The sequence below is a fragment of the Coenobita brevimanus genome, chromosome 50, assembly GCF_032717465.1.
Source record: "Coenobita brevimanus isolate Jiangsu-jjx chromosome 50, ASM3271746v2, whole genome shotgun sequence".
In the NCBI taxonomy this organism is placed as follows: domain Eukaryota; kingdom Metazoa; phylum Arthropoda; class Malacostraca; order Decapoda; family Coenobitidae; genus Coenobita; species Coenobita brevimanus.
Window position 1 is genome coordinate 40,320,919 of NC_137003.1, and position 23,389 is coordinate 40,344,307.

The following is a 23,389-nucleotide window of genomic DNA, read 5'->3' on the forward strand; positions in this document are numbered from 1 at the left end:
CAGGCAATCCCCAAATTGCGAAAATACTTGGTTTTAAAAGGTCTTTCTTAAGTCATTTTTTTTTCGTAAGTCCATCTTTCATTCCTATACTCTCTCTCTCTCTCCCCTCTCCAACCCAACCCTAATCCCATAATTACTAAGGACACAAAGTTCTTTCCCTCTACCCTATCTCCTTTAAACTCCATACCCACTTCTGTGCTATCCTCTCTCTCTCTCTCTCTCTCTCTCCTCCAACCCAACCCTAATCCCACAATTTCTAAGGACACAAAGTTCTTTCTCTCTATCCCATCTCCTTTCTACACCAAGCCTACTTGTGCTACCCTCTCTCTCTCTCTCTCTCTCCTCCCACCCAGATTAAAGCCCATTACTGTCTCCACTCTTCCATTTATCCCCTACTCTTCCCTGAACTGCAATTACCACCTCACCTCCTTGTCAATGTCTTCACCTGAACCCCAACCTTCCTTGCTATGACTGACCTGCCACACGTATGCACACATGCACACATGCATGCACACGCGTGCCTCGGGGGAGGCAGTGGCTCAATCGGTAGAGAGGTGGCCTGCAGTCCTAACGGACCCAGGTTCAAATCCCGGCTGGGACAGGGAACTGTTTAAGGATTTGAATTTCATAAATATCAGACTTTACTGATCCACCAGAAGACCCGCCAACACGTCGTTAAAATACCCCCGCTAATAACAATACACCAGTCCTCTATGAGACAGCCCTAGCATGTATTCAATATGGATGGTGGGTGTTAGCGCTGAAGTGGTGACATGTAAAGGTGTATGGTACATAGGAGGACTACTGGGCCTTGAAAGCAGGCTTTGAAGCCTATGTCCAGAGTTGGTCACATAAAATACATACACACACACACATTTCTTCATATCCGCAGATTTTTGGTAAGTTGATCATTCGTAATTAGGGGTCTGACTGTACATCCTCATATCATTCTATCCTTCAAAATAACACAGGTGTACCAAGTTCTTCAATTACTGTAGTGTACTCTTCTGCAATAAGGTGATCCCATTTTACCCTCCAGGAATTAAGTTCCAAGATTTATGTCACAAATAGAATATACACAAATTGATGGGAATTTCCTGCAAAAGGTGGTATATACTCTGTGTGTGTGTGTGTATGTGTGTGTGTGTGTGTGTGTGTTTATATATGAAAGGTAGTATATATTGTGTGTGTGTATATATACTGTATTGGAGATAGTCTATACTGTGTATAAAAGGTTATATAAAAAGTATTATATACTGACTGTGTATTTATATATAAAAGGTTGTATAAACTGTGTGTGTGTGTGTGTGTGTGTGTGTGTGTGTGTGTATATAAAAGGCAGTACTGTATATACTCTGTGTGTGTGTGTGTGTGTATATAAAAGGCAGTACTGTATATACTCTGTGTGTGTGTGTGTGTGTGTGTGTGTGTGTGTGTGTGTGTGTGTGTGTGTGTGTGTGTGTGTGTGTGTGTGTTCATTCATTTTTGAAGGCTCCAACATGCTTGCATGTGTCAGCCTTGGTCATGTAATGGCAGCTCTCCACGCTGCTCTATCTCTGGCAGCTTCCCTGTTCAGCCCCTTAACCCTGAGGTCATGGTTAATGACATCGTCCCATGTGTTTTTCAGTCTAACCCTCGCAACCCCACCCAGAATATGAACGCTTCTCACTTTCTGCACCCAATTATCATCCCCCATCCTCTCCACATGCCCAAACCACCTCAATCTACCTCTCCTCATCACAACACCAATACACTCCAGTCCCATCCTACCTCTCAAGTCTTCCATTGTAAACCCAGCTCCCCCAGGCCTTGCATGCAGGGACGCACTGCACATCCACCTAATCACTGTCATTTCTGTATGTTTGAGCCTGCAAATATCCTCTTCCTTTATTGCCTAGGTCTCACACAACCATACAGTATTACACTCCTAACACATGCTGCAAACAAAGACCCCTTAGCACACAGGAAGAGCCCTCTCAGTGTCAGGAGAGGCAACAGCTTCCTGAAGTTCTTCAAACCACTTCTCACCCTGGCCACAGAGCTAGCTCCAGCTCCACCTCCAGCACATAACGTGTCTCGCAAATAACAAAACTCCTCCACGCACTCAGGAGACTCACCAGCAAGTTCAATCCTTTCACGCCTGACAATCTCCACCTGCTCTCCCTGACGCGCCGCACATATAAAATCAGCATTATCTCACAGTCTGCCTCTAACACCACTACATCTCTTACGCACCCACTTATCACAAACACTGCACAAGATGGCATTACTTCCCATGCTCTTGTGGCAAATTGCACATGGCCACTCCCCCTCTTCTCTGACAGTATCGCCACCAACCCTAAATATCATCACTTTTGCTTTATCTGCATTTACTCTTAAGCCCTTATGCCCCATACCATCTCTCCACTTCCTAAATCTTTCCTCTGCCTCCCTTTCATTCTCTGCAGTCAACACCAAATCATCAGCATACAACATCTCCCACAGGAGTCCATTTCTTAAGTCACATGAGAGGGCTTCAACTACCATGATAAACAAGGTACTCAAAACTGACCCATGATGCACACCAATATTCATGGATAACTCATCACTGAAATCTCCATTCACTCTTACTTGGGTGCAAGCACCCACATTCATGGCCATAACCACCCTAACCAGCCACTCCTCCATCCCAGGCTTTCTCATTGCCCACCTCACCACCTCTCTAAGGACTCTGTCAAAGGCCTTCTCCAAATCAACAGAAACTAAGTACAGTTCCCTATTTCTTCCTATATATTTTTCCCGAAGCTGTCAAACAATGAATATAGCATCAGTGGTCCCCCTGCCTGGCATGAACCCAAACTGCATCTCATCAATATTCACTATTTCTCTAAGCATACCTTCTAGAACTCTCTCCATTACCTTCATTATCTGATCTGAAAGCTTTATACCTATAATTTCCTCTTTCCAAGGCATCACCCTTCCCCTTGTACAAATTTACAATTACACTCTTCAGCCAATCGTCTGGGACAACACATCATCATCATCATCACCCAATCATATGTCGTCCCACAGAGGAGCATAGGAATCCGGGGCTAGGCAAGTTGGTCCTGACATTTAAGATGAGAGTGACAAGCCTCACTCACCCCTGAGTGGCATTACATGAGCAATCAACCCCAACCACCCCTTGGATATAAACCTTCACCAGCTCAATCCAATTGGAGTGCAATAATTACCCACTAAACCACCAGGCGCCAAAATTTGGTTATATGATTACCACTCAGTGCAGGAAATGGTTTCCTGGTGTACAGGAAACCATTTGGCTTGTCACTCAGTGTAGAGTCACCCACAGGCAGAAGGAAGAGGAAGGAATGAAAGAACGAAAGACCGAAGAGGGAGTGTAAAGTTACCCGTAGGCAGAAAGACAAGGAAAGAATGAAGGAAAGGAAAACAGAAGAGGATGGAAGGAGAGAAGGATGGAGGAGAGGAAAGGGCAGACACCCGACAGCAGCACTACATCGAGTGAGTGGATGGTGAGCGTCCCCACCTACCACAACTGGGACAACACATTCATATATAATCATATTTATCAGGTCATTGACTAACCCCACTCCTATATCTCCTGAGGCCTTCAACACTTCAGCAGTCAACCCAGACTCACCTGCTGCCTTCCCCACCTGCATCCTGCCTATTGCCTCACTCACAGTAGCAGCGTCAATCGAATTTATCAGGTCAGTGATTAACCTCACTTCTATATCTCCCGAGGCTTTCAATACTTCAGCAGTCAACCCAGACACACCTGCTGCCTTCCCCACCTGCATCCTGCCTATTGCCCCACTCACAGTAGCAGTGTCAATCAAAGGCCAAGGGCTAAACACTGGATCTACTGGCTCCAAACCTTCCCTGTCTCAGTCAAACTCCTCATTCAACAACCGGCTCTAATGCTCTCTCCATGTGTCTTTAATATCCCCACTGTTCACCACTACTCTTACATCATGATTATTCACACACTGCTCACCAATGACATCCCTGTTCTCCTTCTTCATCTGATTTGCCACCTTAAATACCATATTCTTCCTTTCCCCACTATTTAGGTTATCGAGTAAGTCTCTGTGACTCAGACTTTGCCCTAGAAACCTCTTTTCTAGCCCTACACTTGGCAGCCTAGTACTCCTCTTTGTTACCACCTCTCTTCCATTTCCAAAAAAGCCTTCCGTTTTCCTTAACTGCAGCTTCTACACCCTCATCCCACCAGAAAGTTACTTTATGTCTTGGTGGGCCTCTTGTCAATCCACATACTGAATCAGTAACTCTGAAGAAGTTGCTCTTGAGGACTCTGTACTGTTCATTAACACTTCTGCCAATGTCTCCCTATGTGTATATATACACAAACACACATACATATACCATACGCACATATATATATACACACCGTATATCATCATCATCATCATCATCATCCGGACCTCCTTTCCCAAACTAGGGCAGGGTGAGGGGCGCCCAGACAGCCAAAGTTTGCCCAGTTCAGTAGATCACGCTTCCATTCACACATCATTCAGGCCCATGGAATCCTTGCCCCATCTTATAGCCCAAAAGGCTTCATCAGGTACTGTAGCTTCACATATACCTGTCCAACAGAGTCAACCTGAATGCTGTCACATTAAAAAAGGGTGCCAAATCCCTGGTCATGCACTTCTCACAACATTCATTCAGCTAGTTCAATCTCTTGTCAGTTCCCTAGACTCACCGACTTCCAAACCTCTCTTCCTCACACACTCATCCACCATATCTCTCCACCTTCTTGGCCTACCTTGCCTCCTCCCTCCTTCAAATTTGCTTAGATATATCTTTTTCACCACCCTATTGTCATCCATTCTCTCATGACTATACCATCTCCGTACATTCTCTCCGATTCTGGTGTCCACAGACTTCCTCACTCCACAACTTTCATGAATCATATTATTCCACATCCTATCCACACTCTGTACTCCACATACAGTACATCCCTCAATAGTTCCATCTCCACTGCTCTTACTCTTGACTTTTCATTTGCATGCCACACCATAGTCTCACACCCGAACGATAAAGTTGGCACTAACATTCCTTTATGTAAGCCTCGTGCAGCTGCAACACTCAAGCTTCTGTTTCTTATCAAGGCCTTCACAGCACCAGCTACTTTCCATCCTCGTGTCACTTTACTTGGCACTTCTTTTGCACATTTTCCTCTCTTTTCTATCACTGTACCCAAGTATTTGAACTCTCTCACCAATTCCAGTCTCTCTCCATTCACTGTAACATCACACTGGGAGTCACCTTCTCTCTCAGTAACCACCACTTTACCCTTTTCTACATTTACTCCCAAGGCACGATGCTCACAGAAAACTACAAAACTCTACACTAGTCTTTCAAGCTCTTGTCTGGTATTTGCAAGTAGTACTGCATCATCAGCATACGACAAATTTGAGATATTTCATCCATCACCATTCATTACCGATGCCATCCCTCTGTCCTTAACTCGTGTTTTTACTTCTCTCATCATCCCATCCATATATATAGTATACTGAATAACCATGGGGACATCACACAACCTTGTCACACCCCCACACCGATTGTGAACCATTTATTTAAATGCCCATTTACCCTTAAACATGCATCACTACTATCATAAACTCTTAATGGCACCTATCAGCTTACCAACTACACCATTCACTTGTAACACCTTCCACAATCCTTCTCTGTCTACTTTGTTGTAGACAGATCCATAAATGCCACAAGCACTTTATAGTCTATCTATCTAACTATCCATAGCCCGACGTCCTAATCCCACAAAGGGTAGCCGCGGACAAAATGCCTCCAAGTCGCTCTGTCACCCACCATATGACTACCCTCCCCCCAACTTACTCCCCCCTCCCTCATATACCTCTCAACTCCATCCCTCCACCTCATCCTCGGTCTTCCCCTCCCTCTCCCTCCCTCCACCTCACCTATATACACCCTCTTAGTCAGTCTTTCATTCTCCATTCTCTCCACATATCCAAACCACCTCAGTGTATTTCTCCTAATCTTCTCAACCACATCCAAACCCACCCCACAATGTTCCTTCACTTCTTCATTTGTCAACCTGTCCCTCCATGTCACTCAACATGCTCCTCTCAAGTAACTCATTTCCACTGCTCTCACTCTTGACTTGTTCCCCTCTTGAAAGGTCCATGCCTTGCTTCCATACGTCAGGGTAGGGATCACAATATTATCATGCAGTGACTTCTTAACGTCCATACTCACCTCCCTATTTCTCATCACTGCTTTCAGTGAACCAACAACCTTCCTTCCCTGCTGTACCCTTTCATGCACTTCATACCCCAAAGTTCCATCCTTACTCATCACACTACCCAAGTACCTGAATGCACTCACATTCTCCATTTCCTTGCCATCCAACCTCACCGTGCATTCTGTGACTTCACTCCTCTCAAACACCATAACTTTACTCTTGTTTACTTTAACCCCTAGGCTGCTGAAAGCTCTGAGCTAATTCATGCCCTGGTGCTGCTGTTTTCCGTTAACATTCGTTAAGTGCCTTCTGAGAGGTTATTAGCAATCTGTCGGCTGGTCCTTCTCAGATGCTTGCAGCAAGCAAGGGGTTAAAGTTCATATTCCTCTTCCTACACACTGTTCCAAATTAATTCACCAAACCTTACAACTCCCATTCATCTTCACTCAACAATACTGTATCATCAGCAAACAACAACACCGGAATCTTCCAAATCTCACCCTCATTCATTAGAGCCACCCCGACATCCACTGCCCTACCTTGTACCTCCTTTACAATCCCATCCATGTATCTATTAAACAGCCATGGAGACATCACACAACCCTGTTTCAGTCCATATTGAGATCAAAGAACTCACTCAGCTCACCATCCACTCACACCATAACCCTAGCTCCTTCGTACATACTCTTCACAGCACTCAACAATTTCCCCTCCACTCAATACATTTTCAATACCTTCCACATACCTTGTCTATCTATTCTATCATAAGCTTTCTCCAAGTCCATGAAGGCAGCATACACTTTCTTCTCCTTCTCTAGATACTTCTCCACTAAACATCTTAGAAGAAATATCTGATCTACACACCCTTTTCCCTTCCTAAATCCCCCTTGTTCTTCAACTAGCTCCTCTGTTATATGCCTAACCCTATCAATGAGAATTCTACCATATATTTTACCAGTCACACTAAGAAGGCAAGTACCCCTATGGTTACCAAATACTTCTCTCTCCCCTTTTCTTTTGTATAAAGGAACAATTATACCTGATTTCCAGTCCTCCGGAACCCGTCCCTCTTCCCAAGCCAATCTATATAACTTCCATATCCACTGCACTACAATCTCACCCCCATACCCCAGCATTTCACCACACACTCCATCAATTCCTGGGGTCTTTCCCATCTTGATTTTCTTCATTGCTTCCACTTTATAGTCCTTCTCATAAACCTTCTCCACTATCTGTCTCACTGACAAATATTTGGTTCATACATCCTTGGCCACTCATATAAAACAAAAGTGATGATATCTAGGGTTGATGGCAGTACTGTCAAAGCAGAGGGAGAATAGCCATGTGCAGTTTGCCACAAGGATGAGTGGCCATGCGCGGTTTGCCACAGGGGTGAGTGGCCATGTGCGGCTTGCCACAAAGGTGAGTGGCCATATGCAGTTTGCCACAAGGGTGAGTGGCCATGTGTGGTTTGCCACAAGGGTGTGGGAAGCAACTCCATCTGATGTACTTGTGATAAGTGGGTGCATAAGAGATTCTTCCTTCCTTCCTTCTTCGTCTGTCTTTAAATCCTTCATTCTTTCCTCTTCATTCTGCCTATGGGTGACTTTACCCTCCATCTTCTGTCTTTCTTTCCTTCATTCTTTCTTCTTCCTTCTGCCTATGGGTGACTCTACATTGAGTGGTAAGCCATATGGTTTCCTGTACACCAGGAAACCATTTACAACGCTGGATGGTAACCTTATAACCAAATTATGGCACCTAGTGGTTTAGTGAGTAATTAAGGAGCTCTAATCATACTGAGACGGTGCAGGTTAATATCCAAGGGATGGTTGGAGTTTATTGCTCAGGCAATGCCACTCAGGGATGTATGAGGCTGGTCACTTTTATCTTAAATGTCAGAATCAACTTGCCTAGCCCCAGGCTCCTACGCTCCACATGGGACAACACAGAACTGGGTAATCAATGGATGGATACGAGATGTAGATGTATTAGAGGAAGACTTCAAGATAATGCTGATTTCAAGTGTCTAGTGTGTCGAGGGGAATATGTAGAGATTGTAAGGAGTGAAAGGACTGATCTTTCTGGTGAGTCTCTTGAGTGTGTGGAAGTTTTGTTATTTGGGGGACATGTTATGTGCTGGAGATGGGGCTACAGCTAGCTCTGTGGCTAGCGTAAGGAGCAGTAGGAGAAAGTTCAGGGAGCTGCTCCCTCTCCTGACACTGAGAGGGTTCTCCTTCCATGCTAATGAATCTTTGTATATGACATGTGTTAGGAGTGTAATGCTATATGGTAGTGAGACCTGGGCAGTAAAAGAAGAGGATATTCTTGGGCTCAAAAGAAGAGAAATGACAATGATTATTTGGATGTGTCATGTGTCCTTGTATGCAGGGCATGGGGGGTTAGGCTAGGTTTACTTTTGAAATGCTGAGAGGAAGGTTGGGACTGGAGTGTACTAATACTGTGATAAGATGGAACAGACTGAGACAGTTTGGTCATCACGCACTTGGTTATAGCAGTTTTTGTTACCACTGCAAGACGAAAATCTGTAATCCTGTGGTTATTGCATATTTTTCAGCTAAAAGGCATCATTATTGCACGCCTGAGCTGGCCTCTGCCGACAATAATGATGCAGCACAGGCACACCCAAATATCCAACAGGTATGCATACCTATGACAATTGTCAGATATCGAGTTTGTCGGATTTGAAAGCATCCGTCCCCATAAGTTTCTTAACAAATAGTGAAAATGCATTCCAGCCCCCTCCCAAAACTCAAAAATATGTAATCTACTAACAAAGGACATAAAATAAAACTACTGATGCTTATAACAAGTACAATGAGTGTCTAAAGGATTTGTTTATTCTAAAAGTACCATGCTTGTGTGCTCGTACAGCAACTAGTTTGGGAAGACGATTGTTAAACTCAGGGTACCGAGCCAACCAGTACAGTACACAGTCAATCCTGTGTACAATGGGATATACGTTTTCTAAGATACAACCTCACACTGACGGACCATGCATATATTCAACTCTCTTCTCTCCCCTTCTATTTTTCTCTTCCTCTTTTCTCCTTTCCTAATCCCTTTCCTCCTCCTGATACTTCTATTCCTCTCTCTTATTCATTTTTGAGTCACATCTAAAGGTTATAAAAGAAACAATGAAAGAAAATTCAGTATAAGAGGATGTACACAAGATATTTGCATATCTCACTCTCTTACCATTTGCCATGACAATGTTTACACAAAGTCTATGCAGGTGAGTTAGGGCTCTGGGGGGCTGTCAGAAGGGATACATACTTTTGTTCTCTTTCTCGTTCTCTCCCCTTTCTTGCTCCAGTTACTTCTATCCCTCTCTCTTACTCATTTTTGAGTCACATCAGTTACTTCTATCCCTCTCTCTTACTCATTTTTGAGTCACATCCAAAAGTTATAAAAGAAAACAAAGAGAGAAAACTCAATAAATGATGAAATACACACGAAACTGGCATCCCTCACCCACTTTCTGAGAGTTCTTTACCTAACCTGGGCTGGAGATGCCTCTTTGTCTAGCTTTTCAAGGATTTTCAGTTTTTCTTGGATAAACCGATACCTCTGTGAATGTCTACAGGCAAGCTTAGGCCTAAGGCCAAAAGTATTTTTAAATGACATCTTTCCTGTATACCTTTATCTTGCCTGGAGAGAAAAATAAATAAATAAAAATCACTTTACACAAGTATCTGCAATCAGGACCATAACTGTTTGAGTCACACACTGGTGATTTCATATACCTCGTACTCGTTTGAATTACATCGAATTTGTCCGCCCAGACTGTTTGTCCACATAACATGGGATCCAAATTAGAGGAGTTCTACAGTATAAATAAATGTTTTAATATAAGGTATCCATTTTGAAATTTTTTACCGATCTATATTGTACATTACCTCAAATTTCAACATGTTTCACAATTACTGCATGATGTTGCCTAAGACCTCTAGTCAATTCGAAGAAAGGATTTTCCAGTTTATAAGGGAGAGGGTTGGGATAAAACAAGATGAGGTCTGCAAAATTAAGGATTTATGTAATGACTGGGCAACCTGGAGACTATTTTCATGGTCATAAGCTGTGGGGTTAGGAAAGACAATCTGTCAGCAAGACACACAGATAGACACCTGACTTATGAGATCTACCAACAGAAATAAAGACTTGTTTGCAAAACCAGAAAATCAATATTTCTGTAATTATAAACCCTCACATACCACTCCGTACAGGTATACCTTGGCCTCAAAGGCACTCAACATCCATTTATCAGTCATCAAAAATACTGGTAAATTCCCTTATTCACATGCAGTGGGGCAGATCCCAAGCTAAACTCTCTATCTCTTTGAGAACATGACTTACATGAGTAAGTAAGGCATACATCTCTTTCACTCTTCTCTCACCCACCCCCTGTCTCTGAGAAGTAACATGACTCAGATGAGAAAACAAGACATCCAACCCTTTCACTGCTTCTCTCACCCACCCACTGTCTCAGAGAACTGTACTTTGGCCTGTGGGAGGGAGTCAACATAGGCACGGTAGATCTGGCTGAAGGCACACGACCCGTGGCGCAGGAGCCGCCGGGGTGTCTCTGAGGTTGCCAGCTGGAGTTCCATCAGGTGTCTGTCATGGAGCATGAATACAAGTTAACCCCTTCCTTACAATTATGTACTTTCTATTTCATTATTTCAACCTCCAGACTATTTTCTTTAGCTTCAGGGAACCCATATGCAGTGCAGGCTTGGAAACAGTCTCCATTAACCCTTTCAAAACATGATGTATCTCCCTAAGCTGAATAATATCATATGTGTGCATCAAGAATTTAACAAATAATATGTCACTGGTTTATAAGTAGGAGTTGTAGCCCATGGTTCATCTGAATGAGAGTCCAGTAGACTGCAGGCTGAAACTGCCCTTCTTTCTTGGTCCACCATCCCATTTTTGGGGGATTAGGAGGGAGCTGAGGAACATTCGTATAACTGGACAACAGAGATGCCTATTTATATCGTGCCACCACAAGAAGGTACCCCTCTCCAGGATCTTCAATGGACTGAAAGAGTTAAATAAAAGAATGCAAAGAAATGTAGCCTACTATATTTCCTAATTGCCCGAATCCAAGTGACCTCCTTTTTACTGTAGTTCATTTCTGTTGCTACCAGACAATTTTATTCACCTTATGGAAACTTGAACTGAAGGGCTTACTGAAAACTGCAAAAAAAAAAAAAAAAAATGTAATACACCCCTCTAATTTGAAAACTCTATCCAAGGTGAAAAATATAATCATGTGATATAAAAAATGAAGACATCATTTCTGGGCAGAATGTGGTAATACTGTAACCAACACCAGACACTTGGTGGATTCATAAATAAGGTGCCAGTTAGGGTCACTGAATTCATAAAAGGCAGCAGCAGCTCTTTAACCCATAGGCTGAGGTGACCCTGAATGCTTCCAATGTCCGTGGTGCAGGAAAACTGGTTTAAAAAATTATTTTCATCATACATTTTGACCCACTTACACCTAAATAAACATGATAACATTTTAGTCAAAGTTTACACCCCGCACTGATGATTCGCAGCCCACTCATCAAGCAGAAGCATGCAGTGGGTGCAAAAAATGACCGAAAAATTCACAATACAGGTACAGTAATCCCCGTACTATCCGGATGCCCACTTTCCAGTCACCCCACTTACCGGACATTTTGGTCCCGGGATTTAATATTCCCAAAACTGCCCCAAAATCGCAAGAAATTAGAACAAATCCGACTTTTTCCCCCCCCGTAATTTGACCTTGGCGCGCGCAGCACGGACCAGCTGTGTTTTGGTGCATAGTGCCGCCGCTGTCCACTAGACTGCCCCTGCATCCTCCCCACTTACTGCACGTCTCTTGTTGTGAGTGCACGCTCGTCATCATGGCCGCCCACGTGCTCGCTTTTGTGGTGGTACCTTACCTGCTGCAGGCTCTCCTGCTGCTCTCTTGCCTCTTGTTAGTGTGTGTGATGATGGCCCCACCGCCTGAGAAGAGGAAGAGAGTGGTTTTGACCCTGGAGAAGAAGAGGGAGATACTGGACAAGGTGGATGCGGGATGGTCAACCTCAGCATCCTCCATGAATTCAACCTGCCCCGATCTACTTTGTTTGATATCAACAGATCCCACGACAAACTCATGCAGTACACGGCTGACTTCTCGTCAAAGAGCAAACGCAATGTGGAGAGGAAGATGGTGTTTACTCCCCGGTATGCTGAAGACGACCGCTCCACATTGATTTAGCATCGACAACAACATGCTGCTGGTGTGCTGGTGCGTGGAATGGAGCTGAAGACTGCTGCTGAGAAGTTCACAAGGCTTCATGACGCCCTAGACTTCAAGACATCCAAGGGTTGGCTCTTCGCGTTCAAGTTACGACATGGCCTTAACAACCGTAAGTCTCATGGCAAAGCTTTGGATGCCAACAAGGATGGAGTAGAGGAGTTTCGGCACGAGGTGAAGGGCTTGATTGACAGGGAGGGCCTCACTCTCGATCAAGTCTACAACGCTGACAAAACTGGTTTATTCTACCGCTCTTTGCCAACGAACACTCTAGCCGAGGAGACGGAGAAGCATGTACTTGGCCATAAGCTCTTCAAACAACGGATATCTGCTTTGTGTTGTGCCAATGCTAATGGCATGCACTGGCTCAAGCCTGTTATTGTTGGCCGTGCAAAGCAGCCTCGGTGTCTTCGTAGAGTGATGGATGTCCTTCCTGTCATTTGGTACCATTCTTTGAAGGCTTGGTTCACTGCCCAGATCTTCAAAGAATGGTTCCACCGCCATTGCGTCAAGGAGGTCATCCATTACCAGACGAAGACACTGGGAATCCCACGTAACCAGCTAAAGGTCTTCCTGCCCACCTGTGCAACAAAGATTGGTGGCTGAGAATGGCCTCATTAGGTGCATGTTTATGCCACCTAATACGACTGCTCTCATCCAACCAATGGACCAAGGATTGATCGTGGCAATGAAGAGGCTGTACCGAAAGAAGTTCCTGGACAAGGTGATGGTTGTTCTTGAGGATGAGAACGAGCACAGGCAGGGACGGGACACGCGAGGCCAGTGGACTTTGGAAAACATTCGCCACTACAACATCAAGTCTGCAATCTATAACTGGGCCAGTGCATGGAAGGAAGTCCCTGTCAAGACTCTAGAAAATGGTTGGTCTTGTCTGCTTCTCGGAACAGATGTGGAGCACGATTTCCTAGGTTTCAAAGTGGATGACTTCCACGCACGTCTACATGCGCATGGCGATGATGTTGATGTGGACGAAGTGCATGAGTGGTTGGATGACGACGAGGGCGATCCTGGGTATCAGACCATGTCTGATATCGAGATCGCATCGTCAGTTGCAGGTGTCAGTACCCAGCTTGAAGATTTCGACCATCCCCATGCTGAGCACACTCTGGGAACAAGTAGAGTTCATTCTCGACTATCTGGAACACCCAGAGTGCGACAGGGAGATGGGGTCCTTGGGACTTGTGGAGGAAGTGCGCACTTTCAGGCAGCGCATCATTAATCTCCAAAATTGTCGTTCCTTGCGTCAATCAACCATTGACAGCTTTTTCAGACCCATGAACCCCGCTGTGCTCAGCCCTGGCTCCACACCATTGCCTCCCCAAGACAGGCCCTCATCCTCCGAGCCACAGCCCAGCACGTCAAGCACGGTGGAGTCACCACTTGACGTGAGTTTGCGTCTCTCTTCAGAGTTGTCTGCAGTGGGTAGTCCATCACCACATCCCAGCGACGCACCCCTAGGCCCTGCATCAGCTACTCTCAGACTCTGACAGTGAATAAACAGCAAAAACTCGCCACTAGACCACACGGGAATTTACAGTGTTGTGCAGTGAAAAAAACAGTGCGCAGTGTTAAGAAATTAGAATTCTGAGTGCAAAGACTTAAGTGCAGAGTGCAACACTGATTTTATTGACATACAATGGAGCGCAAGTTAGACTAGAGCGTGCAGTGTTAAGAAAATGGAATTATGAGTGCAAAGACTTAAGTGCAGAGTGCAACACTGATTTCATTAAGGTTCAATGGAGTGCAAGACTAGAGTGCGCAGTGTTAAGGAATTGGAATTATGAGTGCAAATGACTAAGTTCAGTGCAAGACTTCAGTCCAGTGTACTGCAGGTGCTTCAGGTACTCCTTTTTACTGTCAGAGTCTGAGAGGAGGTGGGTTATTCATCGAGATGGCCAGCGACTTGTTGTAAGTACCCATTATGTTTCATATTGTACTGTATTTTCCATACTTACCTCTAAAACCCCATTTCATTCTTTTATGTCCCTTATTGGTGTGAATAGGGTCTTAGGTGCTATGCATGTCCTGTAGGGAGGTGTTTTTCTTAGGCTAGGTTAGGGTCCATAAGTACCAGTCCAGGAGCCAGGGACTTGTTGTAAGTACCCAGAATGTTTAATATTGTATATAATCACCTCTAAAATCTCATTCTCTGGTTCCCTTGCATTTATTTCAGTCTTTTATGTCCCTTATCTCTCCCTACGTGTCAAGTGGGGTTGGTGGAGGATTAGTGGCCCTCCCTGTAAAACAATTAACTCTAAGCCCTTGGCCACCCCGTTTGGGATATATGGCGTCTGGCAATGAATGAATGAATGAATGTCCCTTATTGGTGTGAACTGGGTCTTAAATAGGTGCTATGCATGTCCAGTAGGGAGTTGTATAGGTGTTTTTCTGAGTCAGGCTAGGTTAGGATCCATAAGTACAAGTCTACGAGGTTGGGGCCCAATATCTGGATGGGACCACTTTCCAGACATGCCTTCAGCTCTATTACGTCGGATAGTAGAGGGATTGCTGTATTCCATACGGTTCTTCCAGAATGTACGACGCACTCTACTGATCGGCATTTCTAGAATCCCATACGCACCTGAGGGGTTAAAAGCTTCAGTAGGATAAATGACTGGAAACTCCAAAAACTTCTGAGAGCTGTTGGAACCCTACTGCTTAATAATGAATAATGATGGGTTATGTAAAATATGTCTAATGCTGATTAGCAGTTTTATACTGATAAATCTGTCAAGTGAAAATATGTTAAATGAGAAATTAAATGCAACAGGTGGCTACAGTATTACGACATGCAATGCACACCATGTAGTGCTGATCTAATGCTGCTATATCCTATTATCAGGATACTGCTTTAAACAACAAACAACCTAATGCTAAATTATCATCATTTCATGTGACAATAATTCTCATTTTATCTATCAACAGTCAGTATTATGTACAATATACTCACTTCAGTAAATTAAGGACATATGATTCATCATCAGGGAGAAGACAGTTGCCATATATGGAGGAGAAAACTGTTCGAGCAGCCATCTGCATTGCCTCTTGGCTCTGGCTCTCCCCAACAACGAGGCATCTTGCAACCAGGCGTGGGTTCTCTCTGATGCTGGAGAACAGATCTCCGTACAGTGATTCCTGGAAACACAAACAGGTTAACAACTGAAATGATAAGCTTATGACATTTTACCAAATTATCCTAGAGCATTAGTCACCATGGCAATCAAGTTTTGTGTGTAATAAGCCATAAAACTCATAATAAACAAATGGCTAGCAGAGAGAGTATGAAAAATAATTATTGGACTGAAACATCAGAAACCATGAAATAACGATACAAATCATGACTGAACTGATAATGGATGTAAATTAGGCATTCCCTAAAGGTCTTAAGGTAATGACATTTATGCTTTTTTCCAAGGGAACTTCCTCTGCATTATCATTAATCCAGACGCTACAAATGGGAATGAGTAAATTGCAAACACAAACAGTATCAAGAGTGTCCAGTGAAATAGGCCATATATCAATTCATTCATCATTCAAGTCTTTAAATCCATGATTCCTAACACTGCTTTAGACTAATAATATCATTTGTTCACCACCTTGACCTTTTTTTCTTTTTTCCTCACCTAAAGATGAACTCAGGTAGGGTTCAGAAAACAAGGAAAGACTGTATGAAAGTGGGAGAACTAGCAACATCATGCCCAGTGAAAAGGCTCAGATGCATTCAAACCTCTGGAACTTCAGACTTTTTTTTTATTAAACAATAACCCAACCCATCCAGGTTTTATTTAGATTTTCTTCTACGCATTTTAATGGGCAAACTGGGAATTTTTTTAAAATTCAATCACATTTTTTAAAAATTAGTGTAAGTGGTCCATGAAGCTTTCTTATAATCATACATTAGTTTCTGTATGACGTGTGGCATCACTTCGAGATATCTCATTTTATGACCCTATTTTGATGGGGATGGGTCTGTTATGATGTGGCAGGGGTAAACCAGTTCTGCTGTCGGGCCCTGCTGTGGATGTCACTGCTTGCATTGCGCAGTTGACCCTTGTGCGGTGTGATGCGGTGAGGATCTGTCCGTTCTCCCCTTTGGGGCTAAGATGCGAATGAATGTGTTTGAATGGATGAGTAAATGGAGAGTGAGTCGTCCTGTCTCGGCTACCTCCCTTTCCTTGGGGGAAGCAGCCTAGGTATATAGATAGATAGATAGATTTTGATGTTTTGTACACAGTACCAGCAGTAAATCACAAATTTCTCTTCTCACTTCTGCAGCAATTTTGGAGTATAACAAGAACTCCCTCTACTGTTTTTTGCAGATGATACTGTATTGTTAAGCAAGGACGAAGGGGAACTGCATGGCTTGGTGACTGAGTTTCGAAAAGTGTGTACAAAATGGAATCTAAAGGTGAATGTAGGGAAGAGTAAAGGTATGTCTTGTACCCCTCCATAGCCACCGGTGTCGAATGACATTAAGCCGATAAATGGCTGCAGGCGTCAATTGAGTGTGGCCTTTAAAAAACTGCAAAAATTTTTGGAAAGTAAACGAACATTCTGAATGTCATCAGACTGACCTACACTACACTCCCATACACCCAATCAGGCAGTTCAGAGCCTGCTGCCGTGATGAGTGGATTTTCGATTTTTTAGCTCCTGGCCATGCCTAAACAAGCACAACTACACCCATTATCTTGACCCAGGCAGAAAATATCATCTTTGTCCTCTCTTGCAAAACACACATAACCACCTATTCATGATTATGAATTAATACAGGCACAAACAAAAAAGACATGATAACTGGGGAAAAATACATTTTTGTCTTAGTATCTCTACCTATTTGCTCTGGTTTGTTGTAATGGTTTGGATCATTCGACGTAGTGCGACTTGTAGAAAACTGTGAAAACTTTCGGGAAGGGAATGAACATCTAGGACATCAGAACTTACCCTCTCACATAATCATCTGTCAGTTCACCACCTGCTGCCATGACGAGTGGATGTACGATTTTTTCGATCGTGGCCATGCCTAAAAACACATAGTTACACCCATTATCTCGACCCAGACAGAAAATATAATCTTTTTCCTCCTTTGCAAAACACACACAAATACCCTGTTTACATGACAGCGACATATATTGCGAAAACAACAAGGTAAAATGATAGAGAAAGGTGAACATGTTGTTAAGGAAAAATATGTTTTCCCCCGCCTGTAAACGTATTTATTTCCGCTTTGTCTCTGTATTTGTAATAATTAGACTTATTCGAAGTTTTGAAACTGCATTACGATTCTATTTTCAGCCATGCAAGTGGCATGGGGGCTGGGGGCTGGAAGTTGCAACTCAACTTCTGTATTGGTAATCAGATCTGACCCTCCACTTTCATGCCCCCTGGGATGGCCTAGCCCCGGGGGACGGTCAATTTTCTCGTTTAGGACTGAAAATTAAACCCTTTCACTCCATTTTCCAAGCATGGGCACAATGCTAACATAAAAAATAACTCAGAACTACCATAAACATATTTTATACCAAAAAGGTGAAAGAAGATTCATAATAATTTTTGTTCCAGCCATTCCTAACATATTATATACTGAAATAATTCGATATCATCATATCTCATATATGCGCAACATTTCAGCACCATTCGCATTGTTTTGGGGGGTAAAAATAAAAAATAACAACACCTGTGAGACTGCACTACGGCAGCGCTCTGGCCGGCGGATATCAGTTGGCGATATTTCTGCAACTTCCACGCTCCATTGCAAGTCACATAATGGGTCTAGGAAGCTGGGATTTGCACTGTTAGGTGCGTCTTAACTTTCTCTTCAATATGGCAAGAAAAAAAAAAAAATCAATTTTTGAAACTTCAAAAAAATGGCCCTGGCATCAGAGTGGCGTGCACAGAAAATTCTGGGCCCTTGGCCACAGAGGGGTTAAGAGAAATGAAGTCACTGGATGTACAGTGATGTTGGATGATGTGGAAATGGAAAATATAAGTACATTTAAGTATGTGGGTAATGTGATGAGCAAGGATGGAAGTTTGGAGGGTGAAATGCTTGAAAGGGTACAACAAGGGTGAAAGGTTGCTGGTTCTCTGCAAGCAGTGATAGGAAACAGAGTAGTGTGCATGGAAGTCAAAAGCCACTGCATGACAGTATTGTGATACCAACTCTAACATATGGAAGTGAAACCTGGACCTTGTTGGAAGTACACAAGTTAAGAATAAGAGCAGTGGAAAAGAGTTATCTAAGAGGAGCATGTGCAGTTACATGGAGAGGCAGACTGACAAATGAGGAAGTGATGGAGCATTGTGGTGTGGATGTGGATGTGATAGGATGCATTAGGAGAAACACAATGAGGTGGTTTGGCCATGCGGAGAGGATGGGATGCGAAAGACTAAGAATGAAAGTATATGTGAATGACGAGGAGGAGGGGAGAGGGAGGGGGAGCCCCAAGGATAAGGTCAAGGGATGGAGTGCAGAGGTATATGAGAGATGGGGGTGTGAGCTGGGAGCAGGACAGTGAAATGGCGGGAGACTGGATGACAGGGAGGTGATCTGTTTGTGGCCACCCTTTATGGGATTAAAGCATCTGGCAACAGATAGATAGATAGGCAGAACACGAGATTCTATTGATACTAAAATTAAAATGCTTTCATTTACAGTACTGGGCAAAGCAATCATTATGAACAGTATTTGTCTGATCCTATGACCAATTCATGTAAGACCAAATAACAAAAATTCTTTACCTCAATTTCATATTTCTCTCTCTCTCTCTCTCTCTCTCATTAATTCATTTGTGACGACTGATAACGGTACTTTTGCTGTGAAAAGTTGATAATATCCATACTAACTCTCTCCCTCTCTCTCTCTCTCTTTATTAATTCATCTGTGATGACTGATACAGGTACTTTTGCTGTGAAGAGTTGATAATTTCCATATTAACACTCTCTCTCTCTCTCTCTCTCTCTCTCTAAACATATGGGTTTGGGTTTATGCCAAGCAAAGAGATCAATGATGCCATATTCACTGTCCATCAGCAATACTGACTCTTTCTCTTATCATACCTTCTAGGACTCTCTCCATTACCATCATAACCTGGTCCAAAAGTTTTATGCCTCTATAATCTCCTCCTTCTAGGGCATCACCCTTCCCTTTGCACATAATTAAAATTACACACTTCTGCCAGTCCTCTGGGTAAAAAAAAAATTATATATAATCATACATATCAAATCAGTAACTAAACCCACTCCCATATCTCCTACGGCCTTCAGCATTTCAGCAGTCAGCTCAAACATACCAGCCACCTTTCCCAACTGCATCCTGTCTTTTACCCAGCTCACAGCAGCAGCATCAATCAAAGGTCATGGGTCAAACACCAACTAAAATCTCAGTACTGTACTGTAAATACAGTATTCATTAATGGAGTTGACCAAATAACCAAAGCTCAAAGATTTAAAGCTAAATAAGTTGTAGCTACCTTTTAAAATTTCCTATTACTGGAATATACAAAACATTAAAAAACATTAAATGCTTTGACCTAAGATACCAAATAACTTCGGGTTACAGGCAGCAACATTACTCACACTGAATCCAAGAACTTTGTATCCATCAACAAATTTAAGCTGGTTAAGGAGGTTGGCTCGCTGGCAGCACATGGGAGGTGAGGAGTGAGGGCGCAGCACGAGGTCATCATAGTTTTTCTGCTGCTCTCCTCGTACCCAAGATGCATGGTAGGCTCGCTCTATCGTCTTACGCACCTGCATCATTTCATAAATGCATTATATACAATATTTCAGCATCAGGAAACATAGTAACTAAACTTACAAGAAAAAATTAAATACTGTACACTGTATCGTATGTCTACAGGTAGCTATACAAGTGGGTCCCACTATATAACTGGGATATGTTAATGAAGGACTGCTGATCTTGTTGAAACTTCATAAGTGCTTGTAGTGAAGTTTTGTAGCTCAGTTATACATATATCAGACTCGTGGACGAGCAGTTGTCATACGTGAGTAGTTTTGTAAGTAGATAATCCTCGTTCCCTTTTGTCATGCAAAGACAGGAGAGGTAGAGATTAGTATGGGACTACTTTTATTTGCCTTGGGAATATTAACAAAGTCTCTCACACATGAGTGAAGTATAGAGTCCCGCTAGCTACCTCCCTGTCTCCCTCTATCTCTCTCTGCCACACTCTCTCCCCTGTTGCTAGCCTCCTTCTCCCTACTACCTGCCAGTTCTATGGCCAGTCCCTTTCTGAGCTCTGATTCCTACATTCACGTTTAGCAGGGGTCGTGTCACGTGTGCCATACTGTCGTGAAATGTTCTAGAAGCCTGTGTGTGTGTATGTGTGTGTATGATCACGAGGCGCTATTTGTGGGCTGTTGTGCTGGTGTGTTCATTCTGGAGAGGTGCTAATGTCACTTCCTTTTGGCCCCTAGGTTTGACATTGACCTGACCTCTAGACTATATATGTATGTTGCTAGCTATTATGTATTAAGATATTTTTGAGTCCTGACACTGAAATGGAGGAAATTTGCATAATGAAGTGAAAAAAAAAAGATAGAGAAAACTCACATAACAGAGTAATTTGTGGGAAAAACAGGGATAAGTTAACTAACCTTGCTTGCATCAACAAATCTTGGCCTAAATTGCCCATTCTCAAATCAATGATTTCTTGTACAATGGGATCAACCTGTATATTAAATACAGTACAATTAAAAGATTTCAAGGATTTATCACTCAAAAATGATGTTTTCAAAGTGAAGTACAGGCCTGACATCTAACCTAAAATATAATAACTACAATATAGTACTGTACTAGGCATTGTCTTAAGACCTCCCCTGAGCTGATTACAGCCACAAATAAAATACTGTACACAAGTTTCATAGCTTCACATACCTTCCTCACCGATAAATTTTAATACCTATATACTGTAGTAGGCAGAGTTTGTGTTATTTCTTACTAATGAAAACCATCCCTTCAAAAGTTCTGAATCTGTCACTATAGCTCAGCATTTTGCTTCTAAAGTGTACTATCTGAACTAGTAAAGATTTCTCCTATACTGTATAATACATACATCTTTTCTTCTTTCATTCCCAGAGCCAATTTTCCATGTCGCTCTATCTACTTAAAAGAGCAGCCATAAATCTGGGTTATACTGAAGAGTTTATGTATTAAGATTCTGCTGGCATTCAAAAAGATCATCAGAAGCCCTCACCTTCTCATTCAGCAGCTGTATCTGATGTTTTTCAGCCTCAAGAAAAAGTCGTTCTTGCTTCAAATGATGAGCCAACTCTCCTATGTCTGTCTGAAGACTTCCCATGCTGTTGTAGCCTCTATCAATCTGAAAAACAAGTACCGATACTTGTTAATGCTAGGAAAAAATTAAAGATTTCTGCATAACTGTCAACTGGCATTCAATATACTGTACTGTGCTATGTTGTTACAATTAACTACCATATACTGCACTGTACTGTAATGTATACAGTGCTACATCACTCTGCCAGTCATAACTGAAATAAAAATCATATTTTACTTTAAAAAATTAATTAAAATCAAACTAAAATCAAAGGATGAGAAACATGTAAATCTACTCAACTGTTTATTCTTTACTGGGAGTTTTGGCTCTGGCAAGTTGCAAAGTAGTAGCTACGTTAAAAAGCAGCATTAGTATAACCATAGTAATCACTTAAATGCATATGATTTAGTGAGGTAATGGTGTGACCCAAGTTCATCTGAACATGAACCTAGTGGACTGCAGGGTGGAGTTGCTTCTGAAGTTTACCCTGCTTATCTGTGGGGATAAGAGAGGGATGTGAGCTATGTTTATACAGTATAACTTGTCATTCAAGCTCCCTGGTTACAGTACAGGAGACCCCCAATCTAACGAACCTCAATAGACCAGATATTGGATTTAATGGACACTACGAAGGCCACTGGACTTCTATCAGCCATAACAAACAATATCCATTAACCCGCCGCGTGCAAGTGCCGTTTTAAAACGGTCTAACAAAAATCTGCGGTCAGTGCCAGAGCCATTTTAAAACGATTTAAAATTAAAACATTCACTGTGACCACATTTTTCAAGATTTGCGGGTAAAAATTGACAGGCATGTATGTTAACTGTTCCTCTATCATACCCCAGGCAGTCAAGGCCATACACCCACTCACTTCCCCCATCACACTTGCTCTGCCTCACTCTGCCTGTGTGCCTTACCCAGTGCTGTACATTGTGAAGGAATGTTGTAAATGTTTTCACGTAAGTGAAGGGACTATACATAGTGAAATCAAGTTGCAAATATTTTCTTGTAAGTGTAAGAACTGTACATAGTGATGTCAAGCTGTAAACACCTTCTTGTAAGAGCCAGGACTGTTCATAGTGAAGTCAGGTTGTACCTATCTTCAAGTGTAAGACAATGCATTCTCTTTGAGACAGACACACAAACTGCGACAGATGTTGATGTAATAAGTAATCAGAAAAGTGTACTGAACATTGCTATACCTTTCCAACATAAATATCTGACTCTACCTTACATAGAAAACGGCTTTCTCTCACCTACGTGGCGAGCATGAGAGAACGGGAATGCCTGTGTACGAGTATGCAGGACTCAATAAAACCCATTTCTGAGCTTTGGTGAGTATTTTAATGGTGAAATTCATTGTTTTCACATCAAAATCTATCATTTTAGCCAATTAAAAAAAAGGTCAAAAAATGGCAAGCATGGGGGTGAGCAGTAAGGCCAAAAATAGCTGGCATGCGGCAGGTTAAACAGGATGTGGTGGGTCGCAATACAGTATATGTGTT

General features: G+C 42.7%; 1 protein-coding gene across 1 annotated transcript in view; it reads right to left on the reverse strand.

Moving 5' to 3' along the window:
- Gapvd1 (GTPase activating protein and VPS9 domains 1) overlaps nt 1-21,907 on the reverse strand; it is a 160,471-nt gene extending 138,564 nt beyond the window's left edge. Inside the window, exons 1-4 of the mRNA XM_080272171.1 lie at nt 21,803-21,907; nt 20,166-20,339; nt 15,538-15,722; nt 10,765-10,882 (exon numbers count right to left, since the gene is read on the reverse strand). Coding sequence (XP_080128297.1) covers nt 10,765-10,882; nt 15,538-15,722; nt 20,166-20,339; nt 21,803-21,907 — 582 coding nt within the window. The remainder of the gene's footprint in view (nt 1-10,764; nt 10,883-15,537; nt 15,723-20,165; nt 20,340-21,802) is intronic.
- Nucleotides 21,908-23,389: the final 1,482 nt, after the last annotated feature.